The 15,639-nt window shown below is 36.3% G+C and overlaps 1 protein-coding gene and 1 pseudogene across 1 annotated transcript; one reads left to right on the forward strand and one right to left on the reverse strand.

Annotated features, from left to right (window-relative positions):
• Nucleotides 1–565: 565 nt before the first annotated feature.
• Nucleotides 566–1,910, forward strand: LOC102494899 (DDB1- and CUL4-associated factor 13 pseudogene; annotated as a pseudogene).
• Nucleotides 1,911–7,930: 6,020 nt separating this feature from the next.
• Nucleotides 7,931–8,896, reverse strand: LOC102495295 (olfactory receptor 5H2-like). The gene has a single exon (XM_006167224.2). It carries the CDS (start codon nt 8,858–8,860, stop codon nt 7,931–7,933), a length of 930 nt encoding a protein of 309 aa, XP_006167286.1. The 5' UTR covers nt 8,861–8,896.
• Between the last annotated feature and the right edge of the window lie 6,743 nt (nt 8,897–15,639).

A 15,639-nucleotide genomic window follows, 5' to 3' on the forward strand; every position in this document is an offset into this window, starting at 1 on the left:
ATCAAATGCTAGTCTTGTTTTTTTATGGCTGAATAGTATCCTGTAGAGTATATGCCACACTTTTTCAATTTGTTAATCTGTTCATGGACATTTGGGTTGGTTCCTTGTCTTAGAGATCATGAATAATGCCGAAATAAATATGAATGTGTGTGCACTTTTCTGCCTAAATGTTCATTTTTTATATGACATCAAGTTTAGGGTATTTTTGTTATAGCAGCCCAAACTATCTTAGAAGGAAATTGGTATCAGTGGTGAGGTGTTGCAATAAGTATTGACAGTGTAGCTTCTGTAACAAATAACTAAAATACCTGGTTTGAAACTGAATAAGAAATAGAGGCTACGAGAGTTTTGATTTTTTTTTTAAGTGCAGTACTTGTGAGGGCTCAGAAAATGAGGAGGATTTTAGAGAAAGTTTCAATTCTCTTAGAGAAACAAATATCTAAGTGGTCGTGACAAAATGTTAGAAATAGAAATGGTAAAGGGTGTTCAGATGAGTTCGCAAGCAGAAATGAAGAACGTCATTCTAGAGCTAAGTTGGAGTGAAAAGCTTGGAAAGGCAGGACTATATCTCCCAAGATGAAGGTGAAAATGTTGAGCCGGAACCCAGACAACTATGTCCGTGAAACCAAGTTGGACTTACAGAGAGTTCCAAGAAACTGTGATGCTACCTTACATCCTTTTGAAGTCCCTCGAGAATATGTAAGAGCTTTAAATGCTGCCAAACTGGAACGGGTATTTGCAAAACCATTCCTTGCTTCCCTGGATGGTCATCGAGATGGAGTCAACTGCTTGGAAAAGCATCCAAAGAGCCTGTCTACTGTCCTCTCTGGCGCATGTGATGGAGAGGTTAGAATTTGGAACCTACCTAAGCGAAAATGTTCTCGTACAATTCAAGCGCATGAAGGTTTTGTGCGAGGAATATGTACTCGCTTTTGTGGGACTTCTTTTTTTACAGTTGGGGATGACAAAACTGAAGCAGTGGAAAATAGATGGACCAGGCTATGGAGAAGAGGAAGAGCCCTTGCATACTATATTAGGAAAGACAGTGTATACTGGAATCAATCATCACTGGAAAGAAGCTGTTTTTGCTACTTGTGGACAGCAAGTAGACATTTGGGATGAACAAAGAACCAATCCTATCTGTTCAATGACCTGGGGATTTGACAGTATAAGTAGTGTTAAATTTAACCCAACTGAGACGCTTTTCTTGGGAAGTTGTGCTTCTGACCGGAATATAGTACTATGTGATATAAGGCAATCTACTCCTCTGAAAAAGTTATCTTAGATATGAGAACAAATACAATCTGTTGGAACCCTATGGAAGCTTTCATTTTTACTGCAGCAAATGAAGATTACAATTTACATACTTTTGATATGCGTGCACTGGACACACTCTTAATGGTCCATATGGATCATGTATCTGCAGTGCTTGATGTGGATTACTCTCCCACTGGAAAAGAGTTTGTGTCAGCTAGTTTTGATAAGTCTATTCACATCTTTCCTTTGGACAAAAGTTGAAGCAGAGAAGTCTGTCGCACAAAGCGAATGCAGCATGTAATCCGTGTAAATTGACTTCTGACAGCAAGTATATTATGTGTGGATCTAATGAAATGAACATTCGTCTGTGGAAAGCTAATGCTTCTGAAAAACTGGGGGTGCTTACATCATGGGAAAAAGCAGCCAAGGATTATAACCAGAAGCTGAAGGAGAAATTTCAACATCATCCTCAAATAAAATGTATTGCTCGTCACCGACATCTACCAAAATCGATCTACAGCCAGATTCAGGAACAGCGCATCATGAGAGAAGCTCGTCGACGAAAGGAAGTGAATCGTCGTAAACATAGCAAGCCTGGGTCTGTGCCAATTGTGTCAGAGAACAAGAAGCACATAGTGGCAGTTGTGAAATAATATTAGGTATTTTCACCAATCTTGTATAATTACTTGTTTGATTTTCGAATTTTACAAATAAAAGTACTCGCTTTGGAAAAAAATAAAGTCATTCTAGTCAATTTTACTGCTAATAACAGAAAATAAGTGAGTCTGAGTAATTTAAGAGACTAGAATTTTATTCAGCTCAGTTTTTAGGTCCAAAGCCCAGAGAACACATCTGGTTAGGGTCTTTCTGTTAGTGGAGTATCAAAGCTATATAGAATAACATGTAATGAGAGAACAGGAGCACCTGACTGTGTTCATGAGTATTTTGGTTTCATTCCCCTCCTTTTAAATCCCCAGAACTTAGTCAGAGGGGTCCTCTCTGATGCACAACCAGTTCCCAAAGACCCCAACTTTCAACATCATAATCAGATTAAAATTCACTTCTTAATCTCATCAATCAAATTCATAATATAACAAACATCATTGAAACTTCTTATTTAGTAGCAATGTACTTTTCTGAATTGCATTCCTGTCTACTGTTTTGTGGAAGATAGAATTTATGAGCAATTAATTAGGATATTTGTTGGAAGAAGTGTCTTAGCAAAATGTTGAAAGTGTAATATGGCTCTTTTTTGAGAGAAAAGCATCCTTGATAGGGTCTCATCACACCACGATCCTCTTCCCAGCCCTCCACCTTGTTCCCATTACATTTTTAAGATGACCCAGGGATCTGAGCCTAGTCAGTCTTCTGGCTTCTAGCATAGCAGTTCAATTTGATACCAACCGTGCTACCAGGCTAGACATAAAGTCTTTTCTTTTTATCAGGTTGTTGCTTACGGACATTTGCCAGGTACATAGTCTTCATCATTAGATGGTCTCGATTATCAGAGATCCTTGAATCACTGGAGAATGTGAAATAATAATGCGACTGGCTTCCAAGGGGAAAGCTAAGGGCTGTCAAATGTGGCCAGGGAGGCAGCAGGGCGGGATTACACAGGACTTGGAGGCTGGACTGGAGACAATTTTCTTTCACCCAGCTTAGATGAACTTACTAAAGGGTTTTGAACACTGTGAAACATGTTCAGATTTCTCTTTACAGTATTAACAGAAAAACTTGTTAATGAGAATTCATTCAGAAAAAAATTTTAATTTACTTATTTGTGACATTAAGGTTTGATATGTAAATAGTGACAGATTACTTGGAAATAAAAGGTTTGTTCTATGGCAAAATAGAGAGAAAGCAAATGGCATTTTTGGTATACTCATTATTCAATGATCTGTCTTCCCTAATAGCAATTAGACTTAAATTGATTGTCCCCTTAACTTTTGTGCAATTATTTCTTTTTAAAAATTTTTACAGATAATTTTATTTTTTAAAATTAATTCATTTATTTATTTTTACATTTTTCTACATTTGCTTTACATATCAAAAAAATTTTGCTCATACACAATAGTGGTTTGTTTTTTTTTTTTTTGAGAGGTTTTTGTTATAGGGCACGTGCTCTTGTCAGAGAGACAGAGAAACAGCAAGATAGAAAGTAAGAAATCACCCCCAATAGGGTTGGCCACACTGCAATCCCTTCTCCTCCATTCTCCTCTTGGGATCTTGGGCACACATGCATATGCACCCTGCATGAGTTTAAGCCACCGGGTCTGAGACTCGAACCGCAGTCGACTACATGGGAGTCCAGTGACATAGCCATTGCACTAACTGCTGGTCTCAATGCTCCATAGTTCTTAACAGTTAATAAACAACTTTCAAAATTTCAAAATACTGAATTTTAAAGAAAATGTTCAAAATATTTCTTATAATTTTGTATAATTTGCTTGTGACTCTATACCAGTAGAAACGATATGATTTTAAATATTTTTGAGAAAATATTTACATGTCAACTACTCAAGTTGTTGAAAAGCAAATGCCCAGCACACTAGTCCCACATAAACCTCATTTCAGCCATGTCTACCAAGTATTCTGTGATCTACCATCTGTTAGCAAAGATCAGTCTCTTTTTCGTCCTTCAAAGACTTTCTCAAGATAATCCTCTAGTGTGGTTTCTCTTTTGCAATCTCTACTGATCACAATGCTGGGCTGGAAAAGTCCAGGTTATTTTATGCTATAAATTCCTTTATATAACTTCTCTAATCCTCTCTGCCAGGCAGAACTACCTACGGTGCCAGGCCATCTGTCTAAGAACTTCTGTTGGCTTACTTGAGATTCACCTTAGTTCCATAGTTTTCTGATTGATCTTCAGATATGACATTCCAGTCAAAGCCCTGTCCAATGAGTACTTCCAATTTCTGATTCAATGCAACAAGCATTATTGAACTTATGCAAATAACCCTTCTGCCACAAAATAAGAATATTCCCAAATATTTCCAATTCAAGAGGGGTCAAGAAGAAAGAAAAGTTTAAATCCTGGAAGTTAGCATTTAACATTGTTATTGATATTTCTTGTCCCTAGTACAATTATTTCTTAATTTTCACTACACAAGGCCTGTATTACAGCTTCTAATATGGATAATATGACACATTTTATTCATTTTAATAAGCTGGTCATGGTATCACAGTGAATTTCCTTTTATTTATTTATAATTTTTGTTTACATTTAATTGTTTTACATATTTGTGCTTTTTAAAGCATGAATGCAGTATGTAACAATCAAATCAAAGGAATTATCTTATTCATCAGTTTCAATAAATAATATTACATTATGTTGTATGCCTTTGATTTTTATTGTACTAGCTTTTGGGAGATATATTATTATTTTTATTTTTAATTTACAAATTGAAATATAGTTGTATATATTTATGGGATACAAAGTGATGTTTTGATTTATAAATATAATGTGGAATAATAAAATCAAGGTATTGAATAGTTCCATCTTCTTGCATAATCTTTAATTTTCGTTGCGAGAATATTTGAAATGTAACAATTTTGAATTATATGTTGTTATTTATTATATTCGCCATGCTGTGTATTATATCTTAAAGTAAAAACAAAACAAAACAGAAAAAAAATGTATTACTCTTGTGCAATTAAAACTTTGTACCCTGGGACCTATAGTTGGCGTAATGGCTAGGTGGCTGGACTCCTACTTAGTTGACTATGGTTTGAGTCCCAGACTAGGTGGCTTAAACTCATGCTGGGCATGTGCGCATATATTCCCAAGATCCCAAGAGGAGAATAAAGCAGAAGGGATTATGGTGTGATTATCCCCCCTGGGGGGGGGTGATTTCTCACTTTCTGTCTCTCTGTCTCTGTTTTTCTGGCGAGCACACACGTCCTATAGCAAAAACCTCTCAAAAACAAAAACAAAACAAACCACTTTGTACCCTTTGGCCATATTCTTCTCATTTCCCTTACCCCTCCAGCCTCTGGTAATAACTGTATTACTCTGTAGAGTCCCACCACTGGTATATTTCCAAAGGAAATGAAATCAGTATGTCAAAGAGTTATTTGTACTCCCATGTTTATTTCAGCAAAGTTCACAATTGCTTAGATATAGAACTGACCTAAATGTCTATCATTGAATAAATGAACAAAAAATGTATATGTACACAAAATGAATAAAGGAGATGTATATATACATAATATAACACTATTCGGTCATAAGAAAAAATAAAATTCTGCCTTTTGTGATAATATGAATGAGCCTGGAAGACATTATATTAAGTAAAATAAATCAGGAACAGAAAGACAAATGTTTCATGATCTCACTCAGATGTGGTATCTAATGAACTGATCTCATAGAAGTAGAGAATGGTGGTTACCAGAGGCTGGAGTGTTTAGGTAAGAGGTGGTGGGGAGATGAGGATCAAAAAATATGTAATTACAGTCAGAGAGTAGAATAAATTTTAAGAGATCTATTATATGGTGAATTGATTATATATAATAACTATGTATCTTTGGAAAAAGAAGAGTGGATGTTAAATGTTTTCAAGCATAAAAATGCTAATTATGTGAGGTAACACATTTGTTAATTAGCTAGATTAAATCATTGTACAACATGTGTATATACTTCAAAACATTATGTTGTGGAGACCAGCAGTTAGCATAATGGCTATGTCGCTGGACTCCCATGTAGTCAACCGCAGTTCAAGTCCCAGATCCGGTGGCTTAAACTCACGCCGGGCGCGTGTGCGTGCGTGCCCAAGATCCCGAGAGGAGAATGGAGGAGAAGGGATTGTGACATGGCCATCCCCCCTGGGGGGGTGATTTCCTGCTTTCTGTCTCTCTGTCTCTCTCTGTTTGTCTGGCGAGCACACGCGCCCTATAGCAAAAACCTCTCCAAAAAAAAAAAGAATGAAAAAATTATATTGTGCACAACAAAAACTTAAATGTTATCTGTTAATTTAAAATAAAATAAAATGAAATATGTAAGAATGTTATTGAACAGGATATGATTTAAATAGTTCTGTATATAAGGAATTATCTGGCAGTAATATTAGAAAGTAAGAGCCTATAAGCACCATGGGAAAGATATGTACTATAATGTTGCATATTACACATACGTTTTTGGTTTTGCTTTGAAAATTTTATCTGTTTATTTCTTCCATGAGCATGGGAGACAGAGAAAGGGAAATAGCTCCCCCAACAGTCTTGACACCACCATCCACTCCCATCTTTCGGCCAACCCCAGATCATAGGCCAGCTGACTGACGGACTCAGAGAGGTCTGTGGAGTGAAACTGGGAACCTGTCCATGTGGGATTGCCTTGCACAGTGTCACATTTTATCACTACTCCACCATCTGGTCCCTGAGGCGTTGTTTTTATGATGGGAGTCTGAGTGGTATCTGTAAGACAGTGTGTGGAATTTTAGTGTTAAGAGAGAGCATGAGTGGAGGTGAAGGCAGATCTCTCATTATACTTAAAGAGAATGAAGTGGGAACAAAGGTAACATTTAAGGACTTTTCAATGACAAAGCATCCAAACTCTCATTTCCATATCTTTCCCATCCACTCACTGGATACTATGATGTTACATTATTTTAACATTTTATTGTATATAATTATTTTATTTATGTATTTAATTAATTAATTACATTTGACTAAAGAGGGACAGAGTAAGAGAGAGATGGAGAAAGCAGGCAAGAAAACTGCCAGGCCCGGGACTCAAACTGCGGTCAGCCATGTGGAAGCCAGTGCCCTTAACCACCACGCCACTTTCCGGCCCCTATTTTCACATTATTTGTTCTTTGGTGATATGCATTTGAAGTCACTTGGTCTCAGCAACTCATTTCAGTAACTGTTGCAATATTACTGATTTCTGTTTTTTAACAGCTTCATTTTTTTTCCTTTTAATTTTGGGAAGATTCAGTTTACTTCCTATTTTGCCATGTCTCTTTTCTTTTCTACAGCCATACTAACTTTATCTTCATTGTAATTTGCTAACTTTCTGAATTAGTGAAGCTGTTCACATACATCTCCAGTACCATATAAATACAGCTGGAAAAGACCTTTGAAGGCACCATGAACAAAGGCATTTTTCTTCTTTACTCATAGAAAGAGATCAAACTAAGAACACACTCTTAGATTTCAGCCCCCCTTTTACTATTTCGTGTGTTTTCATGAATATATTCCCATTTTTGTTTATTTCTTTATGTGCTAGGTGAGATGAAGACCTATAGGAAGTAAAATGAACTATTTCCCAATAAACTGGAATAAAGGACTTTTTGAGGGGCCAGATTTTCTGGGTTTTTATTTGCTCAACCAAACACAAAATTTGTGCCACAATGGCGTTTCTAGGCTATACCACTTTGTTGGCTGCCATGAATTCCCCTTCAGAGGAATTACTATTGCAGCACTTAGTGTGTTTATGACGCCATTCAAAAAACATGGGAGCCTGTCAAATGTTCATTTTTGTTTCCTGCTGTAATGGTCTACTATGACATGAAAACTTGACTTCAATTCCTTGAATGTTTTTAAGTAAAATACACCAATAGATGAAGCAATTTATTAAATGTAACACCTTAAATCTTTCCAAAACATAGCCACACCTAACCTGCAAGATTTTGTGACTTCACTAAATTAAAAAGAAATAATAATATAAACTTTAAACATGTTTCTTTAACACTTTTGACAGTGAATCTATGACCTGCTTATTTCTCAGGCTGTAGATAATTGGATTCAATAAAGGAATTATGACAGTGTAAAATAGAGAATCCATCATATCTTGATCATCTGCTTCTGAAGATGCAGGGCACACATACATGAAAAGAAGAGGACCATAATACAAAGACACAGAAAAGAGATGGGCTCCACAGGTGGAGAAGGCTTTCCTAATATTTTTTACAGACTTTGTTTTTAGGACTGTAAAGAGAACAAATGTGTAAGAAACAAGAACAGTCAAAATGCTGAATACCTGAATTGAACCAGATGAAATAAAAACCATTAGAAAATTCATAGATGGATCAGTACAAGACATTTTAAACAATGGGATGATGTCACAGTAAAAGTGATGTATTGTGTTGGAATTACAAAAGGTTAATCTGAATAAAAATAGGTCATGAAATAACGCATGAAGAATGCCACACACAAATGATGAGACTATCAGCCGGGTGCTTAGTCTGTTGGTCATAATCACTGGATAAAGTAAGGGTTTGCATATGGCTACATAGCGATCATATGCCATTGCTGCCAAGAGAAAACATTCTGTGGTTCCACCAAAAGCAAAGGAAAAAAACTGTATCATGCATTCAGAGAGAGAGATAATCTTACTCTTGGCTAAAAAGTTGACCAGCATCTTTGGGGTCACTGTGGACGAGATCCATGCATCTACAAAGGCTAAACTCCCAAGGAATAAGTACATGGGGATGTGAAGGTGAGGGTCATTCCAGATGAGAAGAATCAGACCAAGGTTCCCCATGATAGTGATAAGATATATGACTAAGAACACTAGGAATAAGGGTATTTTCCACTCTGGTTTGTATGTAAGTCCTGTGAGAACAAATTCTGTTAGCAGTGTTGCATTTTTCCTTTTCATGTCCTTGCTGGCTGTTCCCTGAAATGAAATGAGATAAATATAAAAGAGTATTCACTAGGCTATATAAAGTAAATACTGGGTGGAGGAAGTAGATACAAAATCATATCCTTATGAGAATAACTTTAGATTTTATTTTATATGACTGTAATAAATGGGAACTATTTTGAAGGTTAAATAAATGGAATCATTTCAATTCCCTAAATGCAGTAAAATAATCTGCTTTTTAGAGTGCTCCCAGGGAAAATGAAACACATGTAAAGTACCTCGTCAATAAGAAGATGGCATTGGGAGTGATAAGTAGAACAGAGATAGATTCACAAGAGTTCAGAATGTAAAGTCACTAGAAACCTGCTGTTGTATTTGATGTGAAAGTGATCAGCAAAACCAAGTGGAGTCTCTTGGTAATTAAGCAGATGGTCATCCAAAACTGAGACTGAGAATTCTAATACAAATGTAAATACAAATTTGTAGTGTGAGCTTCCTCTGAAAATCTGGGTTATATGCACTTAGTCATGTAATTCTACCAGAGTATTAGAATTTAACAGAGTAATTAATGACTTAAGATTCACTGAGGAAGTTGAAACCACAGAAATAGATGAGCTAGCCACTAAAGAGTATACCAAGAAAAAAGGAACATAGGGAAAAAATTGAGGAAGTTGTAGTAAAGAGGTTATAAAATGGATGCATGGCCAATATCTGAGCTTTTTTGTTTGCCATATGAGTCTTGGTGGCAGACAGAGGATTTGACTTCGATTTGTTTGATTAAAAACTTACCTAACTTAGATCTGGATATAGAGAGATGGAGACAAAAACATATAAACGAACAAACAAAAATCAGTGGCAAAGGCAGTCAGGACAAAGATATCAAGGCTTTGGTCCATGTATCCTACATCTACCACAATGGCATTGGTAATGGAGCTGTGTCATTGTTCAACTGCAGTGTAGCCACCCTCCCATGAAGCTAGTTGACTGGCTGCCTTGCTTCCTTTTGTCTCTGCCATTTTTTCTAGTTGATTCCTCCAACTTTCCTACCATTTCTATGTCAGAGCTAACTTCCATTCATGGCATTTATTTGCTGCTGCAATCCAAAACTTTCGATGTCTAAAAATGAGACAAAGCAGAAATCAGGAAAGATACTGAGCAGAGAGTTCGAGAGAGGGAATCTGGAAAGCTGAGTGTTGTGGACATAAAAAGGGGAAAGATACTGATCGTGATAAAGTGAAATACAGTGTCAAATGCCAGAATGGATTCTCTAGTAAGATCAAGAGCAGAGAGATCACTCAGTGTGGAAATTAAGATATTTTTAGTGGCTTTAATGAGGGTTCTTCTATTATGTGATAGGATCAAGGTCAGATAATAACACGTAACCATAATAGGACACAAGTGCCACCACTTAAGGGAAATTGTAGGGTATGCCATGAAATGTGAAGTGCAGGTGGCATTTGTCTGCTGGCTGTAGGCTAATAATAATTACTATTTTTTCTGAAGGACATTGTTAAAAAAGGTTTTCGAGACAAAGGGTAGACAAGAGGAGAGGAGAGAAAGAATAAAAAGAACAGAAAGAGGAGAAAAGGAATAAATATAGTAATAATGAAGTCATTGATGGGTAAGCATAGAAAAGACAAGTCAAAGGAAAAGGAGAAAGGAAGTATCAGAGATGCACAAAGGTAAAATAAAGGGACAGGCTCAGAGGTGTGTCGAATTTTGTACTAACCCTGCTGTTCATTAATAGTTATCAGTCCTGAGAATCTTATTTGTAAATAAAATGTTACTTTTCCATGACATTTGAGTATAAAATGATTCTGACTTTAAGTTTTGTTTTATAAATTTTCCATTTTTCATAAATCTATTGGCCTTGTCTGAACTCTCATTCTATATTTATACATTGCTTTATCTTTGTTATTGAAACAGAACTAAATTTCTCTAGAAATCTTGCTGGTTTTATTTGAGAGCACTTTATTCTCTACCAGTTTTTTGTTTGTTTGTTTGTTTCTAGTGAAATAAATTTAACCAAAGACTGAATTGTGATACAAAAAAATACATGAAACAAAAGTCAGAAATTACTTTAGACTTTTATATGGAATGGATTTCATTCTATGCAATCACGAATAAAAAAATAAAAGATTTCCAATCTGGCCTGGCCTGGTGGTAGAGAGGTTAAGCTCTGCGTATAGGGAGCCATATCCCACATGGCCGACCAGGGTTCAAATCACAGTCATGGCAGATTGAAAGATATACCAGATGTGTGTGCGAGTATGCCTGAAAGTCTGACAAAATGGAGGCATAGAGAGAAAAAGGAGTGTGACATCACCCATCCCATTGGGATGGCCTTTCTTTTTCTCTCTTTCTCTATATCTGGTGAGTCTATGTGCCGTCTGACAATAAGAAAAGGAAAATTTTTCAAATTCCATTTGTGTGTGTGTTATTTTTTAAATCATTAATGCTGGAAAAGAGAGGGAAGGTTCATTTTTCAAATTCATGATTATATGTATATTTGTGTATATATATATATATATATACACACACACATATATATGTGGAACATATGTATTTCTAAATATATTCAACACCATATTTCTATGTCATATATCTGACAAATAATATTATATTTATATCTATATATACATATATAATCAATGAAATTAATGTCAGAAGTGGGGAGGTTATAGAAGAGTTAATATTTGGACCAGCGGGTGGCATGGTGGTTAGGGTGCTGGATGCTCCCACATGGCTGACCACGGTTCAAATCCTGGACCTGGTGGCTTGCTTTCTCACCTTCTCTCTCTCTCTGTCTGTGTGTGTCTCTCTGGTCAAAATAAAAATGAATGAATGAATAAATAAAGTTAAATAAATAATTTTTAAAAATAAAATGTTTAAAAAAAAGAGTTAATATTTAATTGACAGCCCTTGAAAGTTTTAATCAGAGAATGTGATTACACAGAATAAATATTTATTATCAAAATAGTTAGAAACACTTTTTATCTAAACATCATTATGATTTGAATATTTATACCATTTTAAAATATTTTACATTCTAGTTCACCAGAACTTATCTTACAAAGTCATTGTTGTTAGGTTAACAAAATAATAAATCATTGTTAAGGGGAACAATTTATTTTATAGCTATTTGTTTATCCAGAGCTAAGTCATAAAAGTAAAATGATGATTACTCACTCTTTTTTGCTCCATTTAGCCCTGGCAACTTTGGTGGTCTGTAATTGAAATCTAAGTAATTATAATGATATATAAATAGATTATAAATTATATATAATTATAAATTAAATGGTATTTTAAACTTTAAGAAGAATAACGTATAAAATAATTTTTCTCTTATCAACATCTTATTAGAAATTGTAGAGACCTTTTAAAACTGGTAGGTTTCTAAAGCAAAAAATTTATATATATAATTGCATAAGAATGACAACACAGGTAGAAATTCCTCGCACAGTGCTTCACTTTAGAGGCTTCGTTTCCTAATGCAGGAAAATGCTGTCTATATAAATTTGCTTTCAACACAAGCATCAACCAATTGCCAGAAGAAGAAGGTGTGGAAAACTGAAATTCCCCAAAGAATAGCTAAGGATTCCCTGTTGGACAAAGGAAAGAGCTTCAACTGGGTATTGTGGATTTGGATATGCATAAAAAAATCTAGGTCATCTCACAGGGCATTACAGACTTCAGAATCATAAACATCAAGTGACTATAGATGTTTCTATAGTTCTAACAACTGAAATTTATTTTTGTGCTGCCATTTGTCATAAATGGTAACACTTACGGTATTTAATACAAACTTTAGTTTATATATATAATTTGATGCTCTAAGTGCTTTCATTTGTATGGTCTTGACAGAGGTAAACAAAACACATGCTTTCACTAAAGCCAAAGATATACAGTACTGGGGGCCAGCCAGTGGTATGGTAGTTACCATATGGATGGATGCCACATGGCCAACTATATAGTTAAGTGCCAAATCCATCAGCTTGAAGAACATACCAGGCACATATATGTGCATGGCCAAAATCCTGAGAGGAGAAAGGAGGAGAAGGGATTACTGCATGACGATCCCTTCTAGGGGGTGCTTTCTCGCTTTCTCTGCCCATCTCTCTTCAGCAAGTTCACACATTACACACACACACACACACACACACATACACATACATATGCATAGGTATGTATCCCTTTCAGGACACAACTCGAAGTTGTTCTCATGCAAACTTTAGTTTGAATTCCAGACATATACTAGGCTCCCCCACTTTCAGCTGAAATTTGATGGGAAGTCATAATAGGAAAAGATCAGGGAGAAGAGCAAAAGAAAACCAAAGACAAAATGATCAGACGGAGGTGCAGCAGTAATACAAAGCTCTGTGAGGCTAACACACATGGGAAGGTCCCAGGTTTACAACTCGAGAGCTCCCTGAAAAATCCAGGCATGTGGATGCCCATGATTTGAAACTGGCAGAAGATAGGTGTGGATTGTGACATGGGGACCCCATTAAAGGGTACCTCTCTCTTTTTCTCTTTCTTTCATCCTCTCTCCCTCTGTCTCTTATTCATGAGAGAAGAGTGAATGAACAAAAGAAGAGGCTACAGTTAGAGGTAGCCTGCATTTGTGCTTCCCAAACTACAGTGCCCATGAATTCCCTGGAGATCTTGTTAAATGCAGATTATCTTATAGCAGTTCTTGAGTGGATATCCAGGTCTTCATTTTTCACAGGAAGTGGCAGTGGACACTTGCCACCCATAGGACCTTGGTTCTCAGAAAGTGTAGAGTATCAGACAGCTGAGATTCCCTGAAGAGACAAAAATCTTGTGTGACTGATTTGCAAACAGAAGCAGAAAGGGGCCAGGATAAGACAAGGGGGTTCACATGGGACCTGGTAGGGCCAGGCTTTGTTCTTTACAACAAAGGGAAAGATCTGAAGGATACCATATAGGATGGTAACATATTCAGGCTTTTCTTTGAGTGTTAACAGAAAAAATTGTCAATGAACATCTGATCAAAAAATAAAACTTGATTTACTTATTTGTGACATGTAGATTTGATATCTGAGTACTGATCTACAAATATCTCCACAATATATTTTTTTTTCATAAACTTAACGTCTTCTTGGTGACCGGCAAGATAGGGGAGAAGCAGAAGCAGATCTTTTTTGGCATACTCATTAATCAATTATCCTGCTTCTGTAAAATTTTACTAGTGACAAAAAAATAGGTAAAGAGTAAGTGTAATGTGCTGAGGTAGCTATTAACATGGGCAAAATGCACTTAAATAGACGTATCTCTTAAATTTTGTGTAATTATCTCTTAACCCATTTTGCTATCTATCCTTGAGTATGACAGGTCTGCATTACTGCATCCAGGGTAAGTAGTCTTTTATTAAGAAGATTTGTGCGTCAGTTAAATCTCTAAGAATCTAATGACGTAAAGCATGTTGCAATGTTCTTCCTAAAGGGAAGGATAAGTTGTGTCTGGAGGCTCTTATGACTGAGAAAAGGGAAAACCCCTAGTGAACCTCTGAATTACAGAGGCAACAGTTTCCTCATTTGTTTGTATCATTCCAGTCTATTTCTAAGTGACTGACTGAAAGGTTGCTAGTATTTTTTTTTTTTTGAAAGGTTTTGTTGTTATAGGGCACATGCTCTCGCCAGAGAGACAGAGAGAGACAGAGTCAGAAAGCGAGAAATCACCCCCCCAGGGAGGATGGCCACACCACAATCCCTTTTCCTCCATTCTCCTCTTGGAATCTTGGGCATGCACGTACGCACACGCGCCTGGCGTGATTTTAAGCCACCAGTTCCAAGACTCGAACCGCGGTCGAATACATGGGAGTCCAGTGACATAGCCATTACGCTAACTGCTGGTCCCGAAATGCTGCTAGTTTTTTAAGGCTAAAAGGAGTACACTGTGCCAATTGTCCCCTCCCACACTATTTCTACTTTGCCTCTAGTGTCCATTACAATTTTTAATACTTTTATATTCTCCAGTCTTTCCGTCTCTACCATAGAGTGCAAACAGTCAGTATATGTTAAGTGGAGACATACAATGTCTCTCTTTCGTAGCCTGACTTGCTTCACTCAGCAACAGATCTTCCATATTTGTCCACTTTCTATCAAATTCCAGGGCCTTGTTGTTTTTTTATGGCTGAATAGTATTCCATGGAGTATATGTGCCACAATTTTTTAATCCATTCATCTGTCTGGACATTTGCTTTGGTCCATGTCTTAGCAATCGTGACTAATGCTGCAATAAAAATAGCTGTGCAAGAGCTTTTCTGACTGAGTGCTCTTCTGTCCTTTGGGTGGATACCTAGGAGTGGAACTGCTGGATCATATGGTAATTCCATTTGAAGGTCTTTGCATGACCTTTGTATGGATTAATACCTCTAAAAAGACTAGAGAGAGTTTGCTTCTTTTCCAGCCCTCCATTGTTTCTACCATTAGAAGATAAAGCACTCCTCTCTTCCAAAAGATGTAGCTACAAGGGTCTTTCTTGGAAACAGACTAGGGTTTCGCTGGATACCACAACCTTGGCAGTGCCATGATTGTGACTCTCAGCTCCAAGAACTGTGAGAAATAAATGTATGTTTCCTATAAATTAGCCACTCTCAGGTGTTGTATTAGAGTAGTACAAACAAACACAGAAACAAAACAACTCGTCAACAAACATTTATTTGGAAAAACTGAATTTTACTTATTACTAGCACTTATATTTTATAACTTATTAGTAATATACATAATACAGTGATATGTTACCAGAGTAAAATGATTCTTAAAACAAAA

Source organism: Tupaia chinensis, unplaced genomic scaffold (assembly GCF_000334495.1).
Source record: "Tupaia chinensis unplaced genomic scaffold, TupChi_1.0 Scaffold144648_1, whole genome shotgun sequence".
NCBI lineage: Eukaryota > Metazoa > Chordata > Mammalia > Scandentia > Tupaiidae > Tupaia > Tupaia belangeri.

Excerpts from the sequence above, each read along its gene's own strand:
- LOC102495295 (XM_006167224.2), bottom strand. The coding sequence starts at position 8,860 with ATGAAAAGGAAAAATGCAACACTGCTAACAGAATTTGTTCTCACAGGA.